The 19361-nt window shown below is 38.5% G+C and overlaps 1 protein-coding gene across 1 annotated transcript in view; it reads right to left on the bottom strand.

Annotated features, from left to right (window-relative positions):
- The window catches only part of col5a2a (collagen, type V, alpha 2a), a 43828-nt gene that overhangs the window by 17338 nt on the left and 7129 nt on the right, over nt 1–19361 (bottom strand). Inside the window, exons 2-15 of the mRNA XM_053329267.1 lie at nt 7391–7612; nt 6789–6811; nt 6644–6676; nt 6504–6536; nt 6058–6111; nt 4879–4971; nt 4192–4263; nt 2563–2607; nt 2394–2447; nt 2160–2213; nt 1199–1252; nt 1023–1076; nt 831–884; nt 630–674 (exon numbers count right to left, since the gene is read on the bottom strand). Coding sequence (XP_053185242.1) covers nt 630–674; nt 831–884; nt 1023–1076; nt 1199–1252; nt 2160–2213; nt 2394–2447; nt 2563–2607; nt 4192–4263; nt 4879–4971; nt 6058–6111; nt 6504–6536; nt 6644–6676; nt 6789–6811; nt 7391–7612 — 890 coding nt within the window. The remainder of the gene's footprint in view (nt 1–629; nt 675–830; nt 885–1022; nt 1077–1198; nt 1253–2159; nt 2214–2393; nt 2448–2562; nt 2608–4191; nt 4264–4878; nt 4972–6057; nt 6112–6503; nt 6537–6643; nt 6677–6788; nt 6812–7390; nt 7613–19361) is intronic.

The following is a 19361-nucleotide window of genomic DNA, read 5'->3' as shown; positions in this document are numbered from 1 at the left end:
CACAGTGTGGGTCGCAACGGTAGGGTGGCGCTGTCCTTATTTCTGCTCGTAGGAGGTAAAAACTGCAGAATAAGTCATTCAAAGTTTTTTTAACTTCGCGCGAAACTTTAGCCAAAATATGAATTATTCGTGTCTTTTTCTGTTTGTTGTGAATCAAACTCGCAGGCGTTTCTTTGTCTGTGCTGATATCCAGCTTGTGGCCTTTAGTAACTTTGTTCTTGACATTTTATTCAGCTGTTATCTCCGCTGTGGTACCTGATGAACAGGTAAGACACTGTGTCCATTGTTTTCTCTCTTCAGTTTTGCCTTTACCTCTGCCTAAGCGGTTTGTGGGTCAGGTCTGGTTGACTGACATATTTTTGTGGGTCGGGAGATGTGGATTGGCTTTCATAAGGGTCCAGGTATTAAAAAAAAATCCTAATCCGCGCACCACTACTAGGCAATACGGTATCATATGCTGCAGTGACACCTATCGCAAATACTGCAATATTACCGTATTGTCGGTAAAATGTCAGAAAGGTATGAAAAATACTGGCTACAAGCCTTCATCAGACTTTTTCAGCATTAGCTTCATGAAGACTTTACATCAACATTAGATGACTCTGTTTTGAGAATATTAAAGTACTTACCATTGGTCCAGGTCCTCCCATCTGACCAGGAGGGCCTGTAGCACCCTAGAAAACCAAAGAAAAACTCATTGGTTGTTTGGTTTGGTTGCAATAGGAGAGTTATGATGTATGACAAGATGTTTTACAGGCCTTGATAGGAAGGCAAGTACTGTATATAATGAGTGGGAGACTGGAATTGAACATTGTATTTGACTTTTATACCTTAGATCCAACAGCTCCAAATTCTCCCTTTTGTCCAGGTGGTCCACCATGCCCCTGTTTAAAAAAAAAAAAAAAAAGTTACACATCTTACTGTCCTTCATGCAGGAAAATAAAGAAAAATAGTTAAATGGAAGTAGATTGCACTTTGATGTGAATATTGGTTCATGAATGTCCATAAATATTTCTACTCACTCTGTGACCCTTCAGTCCAGGAGGCCCGGGTGTACCAGGAAACCCTCTAGATCCCTGAAATATGTAAACAGCACTGTCAGTTATATGCATTAACAACACACAGCATGGAGATTACAGCTTGATTTAGTTAATAATCAGTTTGAATGTAATGAAGGTATAGTGGTGGAGAAGCTTACCGCTGATCCAGGGAATCCCATTTCTCCAGAATTTCCTGGTTTGCCTGCTTCACCCTGTGAGAGGAACATTAGATTTACATATTACACTTATTTCGCTACAATCACACACATCATCTCTCCTTTTTGTTCTCGTGTCACATTACAAGCTCCAAACTACATACTTGGTATTCTAGAAAGGGCACAGAGCTGAAGCATGTTATACAGCAGGAGATCTTTTTATTAAATTAAAGCAACATCTGAACTGACTCTCACATACAAGCAGAGGTACACCATCCCTGATGAAAAGTCCATGTTGTCTATTGTTTTCCATGTTTTGTTCCCTACTATTTTTTTTTTAAATGTATCAAAATGTTTGAAACTTAATTACACATAATGTTGTAATCTTGTAGGAACTACTTTCATTTTGCAATTCCTCCTGACACCTGCACTGTCACCTATTTATAGTCCTCAGTTTTGTCTGATAGACCCATGGCAGGAAAACAACACCAAAAAAATGCTGTAAAACATGTTTGAAAAATTGGATTAAAGGGATGATCAACCTTTTGTCAGTTTGGTCTGAAAAACAAAGAGTTTAAAAGTCACCGATGACAGGTAATTATAACAACACTCTGATCTTTGACAGTTCAGTTAAAGTTTGTCAGTGTACGCTCTGACTCCATGTAATCATCGAGCAGCTCCAGGATTTTCCACTTCACAGCAGTGAGAATTCAGCCAGGCCTGCACTGTGAGAAGTACTAATTCATTATGACAGATTTACACTTGCACGCTCTGAGTTGGACCTTTTTTTTTCGAACTTTCCTATACTGATTACAGTCTTAGATGAAACTATAGAATAAGTGTGTAACAGAAAAGTGAATGCTGATAAAGCTAGGAAAGTTCACTTAAATTAAGCATTTGTGTTTTTTTTGTCTTTCAGGAGTTGTACACATCATGACATACAAAGAGCCAAGAGCTGACTTACATCTTCACCTGGTTTCCCTGGAGGGCCCTCAGGTCCTCTTTGGCCAGCTGGACCCTGAAACACAAGGTCAGATTGTAAACATCCAGCAATCACTCGTCCTTCTGAACCTCCCCCACAGTAATATAAAATATATTTAGGCTGATCCTTCTCTCTAGGCAGCACTACATGAACAACAAGATAATGCAATTAACATGCAAAAACAAACACAAAATGTACAGAAGAATGATGTTATACCATATGTCCAGGATCACCAACATCTCCAGGAGGTCCCTGTCCTCCAGATGGACCCTTAGAAAAACAAGAGAAACATTAAAAAGATAAACAGGGAGCAAAACAAATGACTTAAAACACCATCAGTGTTTACTGAGAAGCATCAAACATGTTGAACATGTTGCAGACTTACCGGTGCGCCATTTGGCCCAGGAGGTCCTCTTGCTCCAGATTCTCCCTGAAACAAACAAGATGCTTGATTAAATGATGAACAGAAATTAACCTAATTAACATAAAAAGGCCAAACATAATAAAACCTGCCACACAGGGATTTGAGTACAATACAGGGAAGTGCTGGATTGATTTACAGTCTCTGAAACACTCGGTGTAAGTATGGATTTGTTTAGAGGGATTGATTTTTATGGAGAAAGTGAGAAAATTGCTGTCAAAGAAGACAAAACTGTCCTTTAATTACTGGTCCAATCCCACTCATACTGAGATATTCTATTCAAGGCTGATATTTTACTAGAATAAAACTTTTTACCGAAATGCCATCTCATTCTAAGAGGTAAAGGGAACAAAACAATTTAACAAGTCAAACCATATCTCATCTGTCCTTGTGTGATGTGCTCCCAGAGTACTGTACTTGCTCATTATAATGTACTGGCTAGAGGGGAAACTGTAAAATAAAGGCATGCTTTTCTCTGTGTTGTTGTTTAAAGGTTAGATATTCCACAAAATTCAGAATATTGATTAGTTTAGTTTACTTGTCACAAGAACTACTGTTAAGACTGTTAAAAGTGTATAATGTAATGTTGTATAATGTCTTTTTTAAATCTGGGAGAAGCACACAAGTCTGAAAAAATGACCCTGGTGATAACATTGGGCTGAAGTTGGATTAGTTTTGGGGAAAGGGAGGAAGGTCTAATGACAGATGTTTTTGAATTGCTTTATGAGAAGTGTAGGATCTGGGGATTTATGATATATCTGTGTCTGCTGCATGGATCTGCATTTCATAGGACAACACCACATTGACAGAGTACACCTTTAAGACTCAACCATCATATCATGTGTAAGTAGTTAGGTGGTGATAATGAGAAGCTAAGGAACTTGCTGAGCAGATTTCATTATTCACATATGTCTGCTTTGAATATTTCTGAGTTTTCCACAAAACATTTTAAGTTTAAAAAATATATCTAGTCAATCTCCCATGTTGTAAAATCCTAAATTTATGCTGTCTCCTACTTCAACACTGTCAGAAATCATGTGCATAGGTACATGCCTTTAATCTTAGATTTAATGTGAGTCCACTTTCAGCAGATAAAAGGGAAAAATACCTTCTAGAGACAAGCTCAGCACATACATCATTCTGCACAGTGAAGCTAAAAAGTCCAAGTGACAATGAGCCAAACAAAACACACATTTTTAAAGTGGAAGTGGACTTTAAATAGTAGACTTTATGGATGGATAGTGGTTCGCTAATTGCTTGGTTCAATTTTGACAGCTGAAGACAAAAATCACAAATCTGTTTTAACAAATGACACTCTGTCTTTAGACCCTCCATTAAATACACACTGAAGTATTAAATAAGTGTCTGGAAACCAGTGCAAAAATGTACAGCAGTGTTTCTCTGGGCTTTTCTTAATTGCCAACATACCACTATTTTCTGCCATGGCTGCAAGCAAAAAAACCCAACATTTTCCATTACAGATTCAAACCTAATTTTAAAAGATAAAATAAAGCCTTGGTCTGCTTTTTGGCCGAGTGGTTCAAGAAACAGGGACAGATTAGGTTTGCTTATATTTTGCTGACATCCTCTTACCCTTGAACCAGTTAGCATGCCTTGGGGTCCTTGTTTTCCATCCATCCCAGCAGCCATATGGGCTCCCAGACCCTGCAGGCGAAGCACATACCCTTTAGTAAAACTTAAATGTGTTAAGTCAGTATTTGTATAGTAAATAGGTGCAAAAGACAAACTGAAGCAAATCTGGAATCATGTTCTATACAATGTAAGAAAGACATTAATGTTAAGGGCAATAATGGGGAATTGATTAAAATCGCCCAATTATGAGTACATGACGTGAGTGCAAGTACAAGTAAAAGAAGGTGATTAATTATTTCAAGGTACCAGGTACCACTGGTCCTCTTGACAGTGAATGTGGCCCTTCTGTGTATCGTCTGGTCTCTGTCTACCCTCTTGTCACAAAATGTAACTAGAAAACCCATCTGAGGGCTTGGTAGGGGTTTCTGCTTAAATATGATTGACCTAGAAGCCAAAAATTGTAAACAGTGGTTGAAGGTGAATGAATACATGACAGTAGAGTTTGAAGTGCTGTGTTAGTTTAAATTTGTTCATGTTTCTAAGATGTTTGAGCAATAACTCTGGTAGACGACTCTTCCTTTGAGCTAATCTGTCTTCTGTGTGCTCCTATTGTGCAAAGCTAGCATGTGTAAGTAGGTGTAAGTATGTGTATTTGCAGCCTGTTTGAGGGCTTCCTGCACAACTCACTCCTGGGTGCGCTGGATGTCCTGGAGGTCCTGCTTCACCGGGCTGACCTGGAACACCAGGCTCCCCATCATAACCTGCCATGCCTCGACTTCCCTAGAAAGCAGAGAAAGATGCTGATTCACTTGTTTGAAAACCATTTTTATTGCTTTGCACTCAGACTGACATTTAGTCGTTATTATGTGACAGTTTTTATTATTATTTAATTTTAGTGAAGGTTGAAACAAAGATAGTTTAGTTTAGCACACAAGACATTTAGCTTTAAAGTAAATGTACTGTGGAAAGTGTCATTCCACTGTAATACACATGTTGTAGTTTATTTTTTGTTTGATTATGAACTATGAGCTGTAAGGTGTGTGCAGTAGGAGAAGCAGTGGTGGTTACATATTAATAAATCACCCTCAAAATGCTGCCCTCAACTGGATTGTAACCCCACCAAAGGGGAGGACACATCCATTCATCAACCTGCTACATTTTGGCTTACAAAGCACATTTCACGTGCACATCAACTTGCAAACCTGCATTACATTTTGACATGTTTCTTGCCTCTTGGCCTTGAACTGAAAACAACGTTTTTATGGTCCTTTTTTAAATTTATTTCCTGACTGTTTGGGGTGGTCGGTCAATATGTGGAGCAGTACAAAGTCGTTCTCATGACCCCAGCTAGTCAAGTCAACTGGCATGATGATATATTTTTAAGTGCATGAAGGGAGCTCCAAATAGAGTATACATTACAAACAATATGTTAAAAATGATTATTATTTCTTAAAAAATATCAAATCAATTTATTAGTCTACATATGAATTGATAATAAACTTTATTTCTATAGGATACGATTTCTATAAGGATCTTACCGAACTCCACAAAATGTAAAGTGAACTGAAATCAAATAGAGAGATCTGGTAGAGCATGACGTAAGATCTTCATCACACTGTGTTTGAGGTGATAACACTTTGGTTTTGGAAATTGTTGTAGCCCTTGATTTATTAAATACTGCTATACTTTATCAAGTTGTCTACTTAAAATTATATTTTTAATGTATATGTTAGTTTCTGGTAATTTCAAGAAAAACAAGGTCAGAAAGTAGGCTCCTCATTTTGAAATGTGTGGAATCTTGAGTAGGTTTTGGTATCTTGTCAAAGTTGTGCTTATAGTCAGAGGACATGAGTGATTTTGACTTACAGGCCTCCCTTTGGGTCCTCGGGGACCTCTGCTTCCTGGTGCACCGGGACCTCCCTGTTGTAATAAACAGAGAGAACCAATCAAAATCTGAGAAATAATCTCGCAGTCACATCTCAACAGTGTAATGTTTTTCAATATATGTCACTGCGGTGCTTTAAATGTCACAGTGGCTCAAGATGATTTGGACTATCCAGTTGTGCAGACGTCCTTTTAAGGTGAAGTTATGCAGTAGGTGACTGTCCTCTTATGCCATCTAGTGTTAATTCAGGTAGTTGAACATTCACAGAGAACTGGTAAACGTATCATTTAAAACAAAATAATGATATTGTTTTTGAAAAACTTGTTCAAGGACAATGTGCTTTACAGTGTTACAAAACTAAAGATAATAGATTCCAAAAACTTCTAAGCAATCAGTATATCCTGTTTTGAAGATGCCAAATGCTCACCATAGGTCCAGGGCGGCCTCTGATACCAGTCACCTGCAGGGAAATCATCCAGCACATCAGTTAGATCATACATTTAGACTGTGCCTTTTTTTTATCTAATATTGTAGGGCTGTTTGAAAGTTCTATGATTAAACACTCACGACTGGGACATCCCCGGGCTCTCCCTTCTGGCCCTGAATAAACAGACAGAAACAACAAGACCTTTTAAAATTCACACTCTGTGATACTGATAACATCAGCAAACATATGATAGAGATAGAGAGTAGTAACACAGCTGTGGCCTACCTTGTAGATTCTTCCACTACCACCTGTATTGAGAAGAAAGCATAAAAGATGACATTATGTTATCAGTCCTCTAAAATTGCACCCTGAATATAAGATAAATCATGTGATTTATCCAAATCATTTAGTACATAGCGAAGCGGTTATAATGATTAATCATGATCATGCAGGTCAGTCAAGGTAAACAGAGGCGTAATCATAAATTAACACAATCGCCCTGATGTCACACATACTTAACACCAGTCTGTTGAGGTACAACAGACTGATTATGGCAGTATTTAGTCCGTTGTTGTCTGACAGATAAATCATTTCACAGGAGGTCCTTTCAAAACTAAACTATATTTCATGGTCTTATTATCAGTATTATTATTACTGATTTCAACTTTAGGCATTACAGTAGGAGGATCACTCTTGGTTAGGTTTTTTTTCTTAATTATGTTTCTGTAACAACAATTTCTTGTTCTCATTTAAAATATGGGTGTGTGAGGCCCTAAGAGCAAATAATTGCCCTTCGTCTACAATGTCAAGTAGTAAATTAAAAAAAAGAATTGTTTCCCAGACTTATTTTTCACTTCTCAAACTTAAAAATAACCACAGATGCTCACCAAAAGTTCCCTGCCCGCCATTGCTGGATGAATCAGTCTGACAAACAGGGCAGCACTCGCCCTCGGGGATGACCATCTTCTCACAGTTAGTCAGTTCATCGCACTGGATTTCATCGCAGAGGACCTGGCCGTTGTCACAAACACAGATTCGGCATGGCTCTGGCTTCCAGATGTCCCTGTTAGTGTACACCTGGCCGTCTGCCGTGCAGCTCACATCATCTCCTGAAACACACAGAGGTATTAACTTTGTGTCTATTATCCAGTGATGGTTTGCCAAACCTGCTCTTACGATCTTTTTGGGACATGCATTAAAGAGAACACAGAGCAAAATGTACCTTCTGTTAGAGTGTTCATATTCAGTATGAGGAAATGTGTCAATAAAACTGCTGCTGAATTTCAGCTGCATTTTTAAATAAAGCAGAAGCGTTAAGCTAGTTTAGATACACAGTGACAAGGATGAAAGTATATGTTTTTACCCCTCAAACAGGAAAACAACAATTATCCATCCAATCTCTACCTGCTTTTTCCTGTTAAAACCCCTACATCATGCACTGCACAAAAGGTTAAGATGTGAGGTTCATTCTTCTTAATACTATTAGAAAACCCAACAAAACCACTGAAAGTATTGTAGTATTGTATTTATCTCAGGACCTTCTTTCTATGAGTTGATACTGCTACCCGTTAAGCCACCATGCTGCCTGAAATTGAGCAATTTATTCATCCTTGGAGCAGCCTCAGGGGGAGTATTTGCTGACTCACTGTATCCCATCTGACACCACTGCAGGGCTTCATAACATCATTAAAAAATAATGATACATTTTTAACATTTTTAACGGCTAATAATCTCATGTTTATTTTTCCCCATACAGACCAATAGATAACTGAAAAATAGTGGAAAAATGAAAACCATGCAGAGAATGCAATGCTGCATGAAGTATACTTCACACAAATTACAACATACACTTTTTGTATGAAAGTGTGCCATGCTTTTTCCAGCGAAACATTTAAAAAAAGGATTTCACTATGTTCTGCACAAACTCAGAGAAAAAAAAGGTCTGGAAAACGTGACCCTTTGTTTTTAGCAAAGCCTCTAGCCATTAGACATGAGATCATTTCCTCCAGACGCAGCGTCTCAAAATCTTGACTCCTGTTCAAAAGAGAAAACCTGCAGCCACCTATGAAGCAAATGTTTCTCCCAAAAGTCTTATTATCCACTTTGGTTTGAAAGTTTACTTAATGAGTTTACTTAAGTCGATGCGTATTTCACAAATAACTGAACATAAAATAAAGTTGCCCATTGTACCTTTGCCTTGCAGTAAATTCCAGCTATAGAGCTGTGTTCATAACAACCCTGAAATCGGTGGCCACACAACATGCTTTTATTTTGCCACATCCTGGAAATTAGGTTGTGGAGCAAGTAAAGTGAATGCAGAGGCAGGATCAAGGCTCGTTGTGGGGTTTCATTAAATAGAAATGTTGCCTCCACACTGACGGGGGGAAAAAAAAAAAGTAGAAGAGGCTCATCATGTGCACAAAGAATACATTTATTCCATGTGTGAAAGGTGATGTGAAAAAATTGTGGCAGCAAAGATAACGACCATCATCAGGACAACACCAGAGGGAACAGCTGTGGGATGTTCCTATCTTTAGCAGAATCCTGTATGTAACAGGTCTGTAATCTGAGACCAAATCTGTCCAGGGGAGATTTTACTGGTTTCTGTTACAGACAGCAGGTGGCAGCTCTGAGCTTCAGACAGCAGGTAAATCAGGTTGGCCAGCTACTACAGACAGGAGCAGCAGAGAACATCCCTAGCTACAGATAGCTATGATTTTGAATATTGCAAGAGAGGCAACATTAAGGACTACAGTGGGAAAATATGATCTCAAACATGTGGAGACTCCATCATTCCAACTTACTATACAGTCTGCCCAAGACATTTGATACAATCAGATGAAAACACAGATCTGCTTATACTGAGACCTTATATGGAACAAACAGCATGGCTCATTTCCAGACTTATATTTATGCTAAACATGCCTGGGACAGAGAGGAGCTGCAAATAATACTTGGCAGTTGTTTATACTTCATGTCAGTGCCAAATGAAAGGAACTGAAATGAGGAAATATATCATCAATGATCAGAATATGAACACATTTTATTACCCAGTAAGTTTACCCATACAAGGAATTTGACTCCAGTTTTCTGTGGCTCTCAATATACTTCTATATATCACCGAAGGCAGATGTAAAGGACAAATGCACAGGAAGATTAAAAACACAATAGATAGATACAACTAAATAAGGATGAGAGATGCGCTTAGTTGCTCTCTGCTGCATGATAATTGAATTTAAATGTCAAAGTGTTCTAAGCTTCCTGTACACTCCCATACTGCTCTTCCGCACATTATAATGTAGGTTAAAGCATGATCGGGACAGAATATTAATGGCACCATGGCAATGTATCGGCCAATATTCAGTTTTTCCAAAAACAAATGACATTAAATCCATTAAACTTTCATGTAGTCTTTAAGACTACATCTAATATGTAGTGGTGACAATAATCATCATTAGTAATGTTATGAGTAGATATCACTTGAAATTCAGTTTTATGACAAACACTTTTATGACATTCTTCAATCATCAGCAAGGCTTTCTTGGCTGTTAACTTCAATACCATTCATGCATCTAACATGCAGCCAATATGCAGTGATAAAGTCAAGGATCTATAAACTCTTGGTACAGGATCAATCAAAACTAAAGTAAAGTAAATTACATTGAAACTTGCCATAACACAACAACATCGTGAAGCTCTGAAAATTCCTCCAATTAAAGAAAACCAGAGGCTTGGATGCTGTACAAATGCACCGTGTAATCAGACACTTTAAGATCATTACATCTAATCTCACAAGTATGTATAACTAGGATTTTGGTACTAGCTCAGGCAATGACATGGCAGACAGACATCGCATTACTGTAAAGACTGCTAATATCTGTTTCAACTTATTGATTTTCCACACATCGTTTCCATCTTGGAAAAGTACACATAGTGAATTACAAAGCATTTGGTCCTTATCTGACTCAAATTAGCATAAATGCAAACACACATTTACCTCCACACAGAGGACTAAAAGTCCAGCAAATGACCCCATGACATACAACGGCCGTCAGACTTTAACATAGACTATTTATCTTCATTACTGTCCCAACCAGCTGTGCTAGCTGAGGGCAACAGCTTTAAAAGAGAACATAACACTGACTAACAGTACACCTCAAGGTATGCTTTCTTAGCCATCTTTGTTCTGTCACCTACAAAGTATTTGACTGAAAACCTAACTTACATTTTCTGCCCTTTAATGGCTATTAAAATCCCACTGTCTATGTTTTGGCCATTTAAAATGAAAACCAGTAGAAATATTCTTTGGAAACCAAGAGTGCATTTGTCTTCATTTGGGAGACTTGGAATTGCTTTAGCAATGAATCTTAATTATATGATTTGGTATTTTGTTTCCTAAGAACAAGCTTAGCTGTTCACTTTGAAATGTCTCAAGTTGAACTAAGTGGATTTCAATTGTTGTTGGTGTCCAAATATTGTTTCTTTAGCCTCAAACACACTGGATTATCTCTTTTTGGAATCTCATTCAGGTACACATAGATATTATCTTAAACTGCGTCTAACTTCAGTCATTTTCATTGCTGAGACAGTCAAACCTCACAGCAGGGATGTCTAGCCACATACTGTAGCTGGAAAGCAATTTTTCCTGTTCGGTTTTGAGACATTTCAAACACTCGGTTCTGGGAGAGTTTGAAATTTACTGGAAGAGAAGTGTGGTTTTCAGAGTAGTCTTAAACACCCCACCACAAGCCTTGAAGAGGAGGGGGAGGAGGAGTGGGACGTTCACTTTTTCCCCTCCTTTCAGCTAATTCATTGCAGGTTCCACACTTTTCCACCAACGCCGTAAAAGCACAGTTCAATCGTGACAATGGTGAAAAGGCATGCTCCCATCCGACGGTGACGACTAGATCTGGATTTTCCACTAGTCAGCGAAGAGGGCAGACAGTTTCCTCTGCTGGTTCAAAACATGGAGTCTGGAGTTCTTCGTCATGACTCAACTGTCTGCTCTCTTAGATATCATTTCTTACAGGTCACCAGACACCAGCCAGATAACAAAAACCCAATCGTGAGGAAAAACTTGGGAAACCTATGATTGCTTCCAATGTGATGTAGCTGGCAGATGTGAGGAGACAAAAAAAAAGAGAAGGTAGATAGTTTATGGATTTTCCTTGGCTAATATGGAAATACTCCTAACAGGGGAGACTCTATTGCAGCCAAAATTTAACGGGTTAGAAAATGACCTTATGGAAACAGTGAGTCACTTTAAACTAAATCTCCCATTTCCTTGAGCAAAAAAACAAAACAAGATGACTGGGTCCAAGTGCAGGTCCCAAAAACCCAGGGCCACACTGTCGTTTAATTTTCAGAAAGATACTGCCTGCTGGATGATACAGTAAGTTTATGGAATCAAACCACATGTTTTCATTCCTGCTCTGAATGAGTTGTCCATTGCAGTGAGACTAACTTGCCCCAACTGACTTGGTTAATACCATAAGGAGTACAGCCTGATTCCTAGGCCAGATACAGATGAGTTACAGCTGCTGAGGGGTGGCTTTGCAGCAGCTGCGCTTTCCTGCTCTAAAACCCTTGGTGTCATGGCCAAACATAAATCTTCCCTCTGTAAAGGACTTTTCGCTCAACCTGCGATTGGTCCACTGATAAAGCCGTCCATAAAAGCAGCCATTCCCCGAACATCAGTACCTTTACCAGATTAGCTCAAAGCCTGAGTCAAAAACAAAGACACCAACCTTTTGGCAAACATGTCAACACCGTGTTTTGCTTCAAAGTAAATCAACACCCTGTGATTATCCATCACATTAAGCAGGTTGTTTTAATGATGGGCACAAAGATTTTTATACCTGGGAACAAAAGCTACCCGTCTGTTTAATATTCTGAGGCGTTGAGGATTTGCTGTATTATCTTGACAAGCCTTGAAATCTGCTCTAGTTTGAACACGCTCTTCAGTTTGGCTTTCACAAACAAAAATCTATATCTTGAGGGAGGGGTAGGAAGCTCAGGCCAGGAAAGTTGAAATGAATAAGTAGCTGGCTGATTACATGTCTGGGCTTTTCCATCAACAGGCCCCGTCTCCAATGGGTCTTCCTTAAAGAGGCAACCACAGTTATGAGTTGTTCCTCTCCCTTGTTCAGCCCTGGCAGGACTGTGGTCGTCCTTGATTACATACCCCCTCCCCTCCTCTGTTCTTTATCTATTCTGCTGACTGACTCCATACTTTCTGTTGCCTTGGATTTGATTCATCATCATTTTAGAATTACAGACCAATGTGGGCATCCATAAGCGAATCATGTTAATGTATAATAATATGCAAATTGAACTGCAAATTAAATTAGCTGTGATAGTGGGAATGTGGCAAAAACAAGCACTTATGGTTGTGGGCATATATTCTCAAACATTAAAAGAGAGATCTTTTAACACATTCCTTACATCTTACAGTTATACCAATCAAAGTTCTGTGTCTTTATGCCATATGGAAAATTAAATTTGCAGCATGCGAGCGAACTCATTATGTACTAAACATGCTGTACAACAGATGGCGAGTTTTAAAATAAATGCAAATTGAATGCTTTAATTAGGAAATTAGAAAAACACAAGCTGTTGTAATGAAAATGCAAACAGTGAACAGTGACTCTCTTTCACTACAATACTGAACACTATAAATACTAAAGGCCGAACTCTTTTTGGCCTGCCCCTAGGCTCACAGCAAGATCAGGGTCAAAGTGCAAACAAGGGCAATCTTTTTCTGTCCAGGCATGAATGCACTGAAAATAAACTAAACACAAAAATGCTCTTGTCCTCCACTGACAATTTGTGATTCAAAAACATGTTTTGTTGAATCACTACTATTTCTCCAGTCTCCCTTATGGCTTATTGTTGGATTATTGTGAACACATGGGCGATTAACGTTTGCCTTGTTTTTTCAGTTTTTCTTCATTAAAGGACCAGTTTGTAGGATTAAGCAGGATCTATTGGCAGAAATTGAATAAATTATTCATAAGCATGTTTTAATTAATGTATAATTAGCTGAAAATAAGAACCAGTTTTTTTTTGTTGCTGTGGAATGAGCCCTTTATATCTACATAGGGAGTGGGTCCTCTTCCACTGAGTCCACCATGTTCCTACAGTAGCCCAGTACGGACAAACCAAACACTGGCTTTGTTTTTTTTCCTTCTTTCCTTTCATGGCGGCCAAGTTTTGTGGCCACCATGGGTTCTCCTACAGGCTTTGATGGTGGGTTGGGGTTATTCAGTTGGTTGCAATCTGAAACCTCACCACTAGATGCCACTAAATCCCGCACACTCGCCCTTTAATTATGGCACAGATATCTGACTGTAGAAGACAGTATTTTGTTATAACAAACCTGGAATGTAAACACTGATGACTAAACTCTCAAACTGACATTCTGAAAACACTCTGAAGCTAACGTATTGCTACACCAGGACTACAATTCAAAGTTAAAACAGAAAAGATGGCCTTAAAAAATAAAAATAAAATTGCAACTCACAGCCTATAACTATATGAAGCTTTATTTGCTTATATGATAGTGTGAAACTACCTCTGCATCCAGAACAAAGTGCCTAACTGACTATTTACCTTAACCAAGTCGAGCTGTTTGATGAAATCAAATCTAACACAAAGTCTTGGTCAGCTGTCAGGCATGTGGTTTTCATATCCTTTCAGACTTGATCCAGTCCACATTGATCAAGCTAAATATAACACACTGACACATTTAGCTAATATGAACAATATGCTGCACCATCTTTCTGACCTTAACTTTATGAAATGTCCCTAACTCAACTAAATAGAAAAAAAAAAGATTATGAGTACAATGAACATTAAACTAATGTAAATATACAGTACGTGGACAGTCTGACCTTAAAATCAAACACATAAAACACTACAATTTCCTGTAAATGTGTTACTGAAGCAGCAAAGTATTCCCCATACTATATGCTTAATGTACATCATCTGTGCAAGCAAAACATACTGTTTGACATACAGAATCATTCCCTCATCACCAAAGGTACATTGACACATTTAAAGATAAAATAAACCTTTTTGAAAATGTGTTAATATGAATGAACATTTTTTACATTTGGCCTGTCCATATGAAAACAGGTATGTAACAAAGGAAAATGGGTGACGTCAAACATTCCAGTTTACAGAGCAGAGCGTTAACATATACAAGGGGTCAGTGCGCCCTGGTGTTTTATATCAACTGAGCACACAGCCAGATGTGAAAGAATAAACTGTGGAGTCTGTACACAGAGGAGCTCAGAGGAAAGCTGTTCCCAACACAATATGCTCTTGCTGCATGATTGAAACACAGATAAATATAATTAAAACTGTGTTTCAGGCTATTGTATAAAATGATGGGAATTGGACAAGTGTGATTGTGGTTATATATGTCTACTCAATGCATGATCTGCATTCTTAGCTTTGTTCTTCTGAGAGGTTGCCACAACTCTTACAGCTTCTAGATGTATTCACAATCAAATCTAATGTCATCTGATTATAATAATGGCAAACAATCCTGGCTTTCTGTTTGTTACGTTCACATTATTTGAATGCAAACGTCGGTGATGTTAAAGGTGTTTTGTGTGGATTCCCCTGAGTAACCATGACAATTGCTGTCAAATGCAATGCAATTTTCAATGCATGGAGTGGCACAAAGAGAAATATGTGTTTTTTTTATAATTTGGGTGAAACAACGCTTAAAAGTTTTTAGATCCATGCTCTACGGTACATTATCAAGTACACTGTCTGCAGCTCACATCAGCGCTGAACACATCTGTTTGGCTTTTCAAGTGCAGACCGAGGTGCTGACAGCAAATCTTTCTCTCTTTCTCTCGTCTCTGCTGTTGGTGGTTGCATTACATTTTTTAAAACTATTTCCTTTGAGCAGTCTAAAATAAGACAACAGCGATATCACACTCATTTGAAAAGCCAGCGATATAATGCATAAAGCAGCAATTCAGCTCATAGCGCAACAGATGCACCATTTGGTCGCAATTTAACCTTTTAACAAACGAGAGGCTAACTTGTAAAAGCCAATTAAAGGGACACACATGCTTAACCATTATCATTCTTCAGGTGGGGAGGGACCCAGAGTTGTTTTATGAGGTGTCCTATATTAGTGGTAAGGAGCAACCCTAAAGGCAAGAGAGATTTATTGCCTCCACATTTTGTCTGACCTCTGTGCTACAGCAGTTTAAAGATGCTGCATCCTCTCCTCAAACCAAATGGCTGCCGCAGGCTCTTTTTTAAATCCCACTTTTTCTTTCGCATTAGCCTGTGTTTTCTCATATCCCCGTCAAGCTCTCCAATCTCTCTTTCTTTCCCCTTATCCCTGTGTAAACACACAGTCTCCCTTTGGACTTTCTTTCCACTTTTTTTTTTCTCTCTTCCTTACTCTTCTTTTTCTTTTCTACTGTACCTACTATCACCAGTGTGTATCTCACTGTTCATATTCTTCCTCATTCGCTCCTTTTGGCTCGGCCTCCATATTGTTATTCTTGAAGCTCAGAGCAATGATGCAGCTGCTTGGCTATGATGCTGACATACACCATATCATATGTGCAGCACCTCAGGCAAAGGGTGTTTTCCATAAATATTTACATCTTAAACCGGAATGTATTTTGTGGGGTCAGAGAGTTGACATTATTTATCTTCACTAGGAGATATTTTATACAGAGAGCATTGTAATGTTTGAAACAGCACGTGTTGCACAAAATTCAAGACTGATAATTCAGTACTCCCCTTAAAATAAACTAGATTAAGCACCCATTTAATCACACAAGGAATCATTTTTGGAATAAAATCAATTCTTTTATTATGAAGGTTTTAGGTTTTATGGTATAAATGTAAGCAGGAGTGAATCCAGGGCTTAAGGCCACATTTCCAATGCATAAAATTGCATTAATATCCTTCGTTATGTTAAGAAATGTGATGAGAATGTAATTACAGTACGGACGTTTTGCAAATAGATTACAGCCTTTAAATTCCAAAACAGAGCCAATATCATGGAGGTTTTTTAAGCAAGTTTTTTTCTAAGTAGCGACGGTATCTATAAAGAAAACAGTGTCTGAGCAGATGTTAAGCCAAAATCTCCTCAAAACATTTTGAGATATTTATGATATGGCATTACTCCAGAATCACCTCTGAAATGGAAACCATGACTTAATTCCAGGTGAAATACTTCAAGTCTTTCTTCTTGGAGCCATCATCATTTCTCTGCATGGGTAGTCGGCACATCAACTGTTATTCTAACAATAACAGCTACAGTATGCTGAGCTTAGCTTAAAGCGTAGGGGGATAACAGCTTGGCCATTTTCTAGTGATTGCCACTGTACAGGTATAGATACAAACCACATGGGACTGTCGTTATTTGCAGAAGACTCTTTCTTATTGAAAGATAAACAGTGCAGTGGCTCTGCTGGCCAGTAGCCAGTCTTAGCTGTGGTTATTACTGAATAGATAACTGAACCCAGAGGAGATCCTGAAAGGGGGTCGGCACTGCGAGGCCCCTTCTTTGTGATGACATCACTCTTCCTGAAGCCCCAGGGGACACCGAAAATTTATCACTTTCTCTTTATTGCTAAATGGAGCCCTTGAAGTTTACTGCAGCCTGCATTTTTTGCAAATGCTGGAGACGGACACAGACCAAGAGAGGTGATGAGGTCAGAAGGGCGCTGTTATGATGTAGTGATCTTTGTGAGGTTACTGAGGCCCAGTAAAGTTGAGACCACATGGATCCCCTTAGAAAAAAGTTACATTTGTGAAACTCACTGGAGCCTTACTGATACACTGTAATTGGTATTGTGCTGATACAAGATTAGCTTATCAAGGATTGTTATCCATGGCATTTATGTTGAATGATAATCAAGAAATTGCAGGACATAAAAACCTTTGAATATGTAGTTTAGAGACAGTATGTCTGTTATATAGCTTGTTTGTCTCACTCACTATTTACCCAATTAAGCACATTTGCATATTGGCAGCTATGGGAAAGAAGAAGCATGTTTTTGTACTTAAAGGCATTGCTTTAAACAACAACAAAATGATTCTCAAATTCACAGTTTTAGCCCTCATGCCAATAATGTTAAGCTGCAGAGTTCTGCTTTTACACTGTACTGATAACAAATTCCACCAACATACTGTGGACTGAATTGAGTCCAGGTTGTGTAAGAGTCATCAGATCCCAGTAACAGTATTATCATAATCAATAACAGTGCTGTCCAAAACTAAAACAAAGATCCAGTTTGTGAGAAAAGCAAAACTGCACTTTCTCTCTTATTTTATCTTATTTCAATATAAAGTACAGTGTTTAATACACTCACAGTTACTGATCCAGCCATTCCACAGTTACATAAGGAGCTGCTGTTAAGAGCAAGTTACATATTCTTCACTTAGCTGAGGTTCAATTTATTACTTTTATGTTTCTTGTGACTTGAATTTTCTTGTTATAATTTAATTGTAGTCAAAGCTCTCTCTATCTCTCGCTCACACACACACACACACTGTGACCTGTATTTGTGTTATGGCCTTGTGACATCATGGCAAAACACCAGGCCTGCAACGACCAATGAAATTCTACTTTACTAGCATCTTAAGAGCGCTCTTGCAATATCATCAGTGCCAAGCACAAGATTATTTCTTGGCAAAATTTGCAGCCTGCTGCAGTTTGTTTGCTGAAACTCCTCCCTTCCATCACTAACAGTTGCATACTTTATCCAGCATGTCATCAGCAGCTGTGTGTGCCTCCCAAAAATGTTTTCCCAAAAGGCACAATCCAATCAAAAAGAAAGCAATAATCTTACTTTTTGAGAGTCAGTAAATTGACTTCTGACCTATTTTCGTTAAAGAAATGAAAGGACCTTTTAAAAGATTACCGGTAAAAGGTTTCTACCCGTTGAGCACAATCAAAAATCAACATTGCACATTTCCTTTACCGCCTTTCACTAACTTCACTTATTATTTTAATTGGTCAGGGTACACAAAATATATCAGTCAATGATGTAAAAAGAATTGTTGTTCTGGATTCATGTTTGTCTTATCTTTTAACCACGAATTGCAGTGGACATTAACAAGAACAATCCAGAGCTGAAACATGTGCTATTCCAGAGGAAATTCCAATTTGACAGCACTTCCTGTGCTGGAGTCTGTTGGGATGTACAAGGGGTAGAGAATGACACTACAGAGGAGTATTTTCCGTGGATGACATATTCCCAACAATCCTTTGGGTTTCCCTCCCTGCCACTGTCCTACTCTTCTTCTTTCTTTTGTTTTTCTCTCTGTCATTATAGATTCCAGTTCTCCTCCTCTTCGCCTGTTCTAACTCCCCTCTGTCCTCCTCCTCCTCCTTTCTCCTTCAACCCTCTGTTCTTTCCAGTCAGATCTGCAACTGTGCTGTACTCCCCCCCCCCCCCCCCCCCACACTCTCTAATAGATATGAAATTATGATGAAATGAAGTTTCCTTCTCTCCAGTCTTATCCGACATTTAAACTTATCCCCTTAAATACCGGGCCACATCAGTTAAATGCTTAGAAATGAGGAGTATGGGATTATACAGAAATCAAGCCTATATTTAGAGCTCTAATTCAGCGCAGGTAAATAAAGACTGGCATGATGCGAAAACAAAGTTCAAGCTGTGTAAACCTGAGGTATTTGTTGGTGCAGCTGATTAAGAGACGCCTGAGTGAGTAATGAAAACGGATTGTCTATATAATTATAAGACTATTCTACAGGATACAGTTTCTTTGGAAAAACTCATGTGGCTTTGCTTTAATTCAGAAGTATATTTACAGAGACACAAAGTACTAGGATCTGATGTCATTCAT

This window comes from Scomber japonicus, chromosome 11 (assembly GCF_027409825.1).
Source record: "Scomber japonicus isolate fScoJap1 chromosome 11, fScoJap1.pri, whole genome shotgun sequence".
NCBI classification, from domain to species: Eukaryota; Metazoa; Chordata; class Actinopteri; order Scombriformes; family Scombridae; genus Scomber; species Scomber japonicus.
This window is presented reverse-complemented; position numbering and strand designations above follow the sequence as displayed.